This window comes from Otolemur garnettii, unplaced genomic scaffold (assembly GCF_000181295.1).
Source record: "Otolemur garnettii isolate 467f Iridium unplaced genomic scaffold, OtoGar3 scaffold00038, whole genome shotgun sequence".
Taxonomy (NCBI): Eukaryota; Metazoa; Chordata; class Mammalia; order Primates; family Galagidae; genus Otolemur; species Otolemur garnettii.
In genome coordinates, this window is record NW_003852433.1 from 6,479,722 (window position 1) to 6,481,409 (window position 1,688).

General features: G+C 48.8%; 1 protein-coding gene across 1 annotated transcript in view; it reads left to right on the forward strand.

Moving 5' to 3' along the window:
• DAO (D-amino acid oxidase) overlaps window positions 1-1,688 on the forward strand; it is a 17,660-nt gene extending 15,972 nt beyond the window's left edge. Inside the window, 3 exon segments of the mRNA XM_003803946.2 lie at window positions 21-138; window positions 777-875; window positions 1,557-1,688. Coding sequence (XP_003803994.1) covers window positions 21-138; window positions 777-875; window positions 1,557-1,688 — 349 coding nt within the window.

The following is a 1,688-nucleotide window of genomic DNA, read 5'->3' on the forward strand; positions in this document are numbered from 1 at the left end:
CACGCTTTATTTTTATCTAGGGCCCGGACAACTACTCTTGGAGGCATCTTCCAGCTCGGGAATTGGAGTGAACTAAACAATATCCAGGACCACAACACCATTTGGGAAGGCTGCTGCAGACTGGACCCCACGTTAAAGGTAAAGTAAGGTGTGGAGGGGTACCAATGTCCTAGACCAGGGTCCTAGCAGCTTGGTTACAAATGAGGACTTGGGGATGGAAAGATACCACCACTGGGACAACAGGACAAATTGATTCCAGCAAGGGAATATACCAGAGTTTGACAAGGTATAGGAAAGTCCTCACCATGGGCTAATGAAACCTCTCTGGCTCTGGCTAAAGGTTGTTCCCTCCTGAGGTGACATCCTCAAAACAACTTAGCCTGTCTTCATGAGGAGCACATGCACTTGTTGGGAGATCTCAGTTTTCACATTTGCCTGCTAGCATTGGTGACAATAGTGACGGTAGGGGTGGAAGTGGTGGTTGGTGTTGATGGTGATGAAAATGTTTAGAATAGTGATATGGATGGTGATGAGGTGGTGACATTGATAATATTATGGTGGTGGTTGATGAAGATGAGAGTAGTGGATAGGGTTGGTGGTGGGTGGTAGTAGTGATGGCAATGATGTTGGTAGCTAACGAACATGGTGGCAGTGGTGATTAATCAAGGTGGCTGTGATGTTGTTGGTGTTGGTGGCAATGGTAATTCCCAACCCCTAAAAATGGCAGCAGGGGAAAAAAAAAATCAGTCATGAGTTACCAGCACTTTTCTTTCTAGGATGCAAGAATTGTTAGTGAATTTACTGGCTTGAGGCCAGTACGCCCCCAGATTCGGCTAGAAAGAGAACAACTTCGCATTGGACCTTCAAACACAGAGGTATGCTCTCCTGACAAGGAAAGCAATGCTCTCCTTGACTCCTACGATGGTTCTGGCATTTCCAGAGAACAGTCCTGACCTCAGGCTCCACATGACCTCCTTGGCAGGCAGGAGCAGTGGTAGCTAGCATCCTCTTCTCTCAAAATGAGGAAACTGAGTCTCAGTGATGGTAAGGGGCCTGCTCAAGGTTACATGGAAGGCAGTGCCTTGGTGTGGTAAAGTCTGTGGTCCAGTAGAAGGAAATGGATACTTACTGGACATCTATTTGGAGGCAGCACAGCAGCAAGCCTATGACACAGATGAACTTATTGAATAACTCCTTCAGCTCTCTGGGATAGGGACAGTTCTTCCCACGCTTCAGATGAGGAAACTTGGCTCTAAGAGGTGAAGTCACTTGCCTAAGTCAGACCACTGGTGTTGGGGTGGGGGCTGGGATGTGATTTGGATTTGACTCCAGGGCTATTTCCAACATGTCCATTTGGTGGCCACCCCATCATCTGTAAGAAAGTCTAAGAGTATTCTGAGGGTTTCCGTCACCCCACCTGGGTGCTAACAGAAGCTCAGAAGCTCCTGGCTTTGCACAGGACTCTTTGAGAAGCTCCCGAATTGTCCAGGGCAGAAAAACTTCCCCTGCCTTTTCCTCTGTCCGGCCCAGACCTGGCCACCTTCACTCTTTCCTAGGTCATCCACAACTACGGCCATGGAGGCTACGGGCTCACCATCCACTGGGGCTGTGCCCTGGAAGCAGCCAAGCTCTTTGGGAAGATCCTGGAAGAAAAGAAGTTGTCCAGGGTGCTACCATCCCACCTCTGA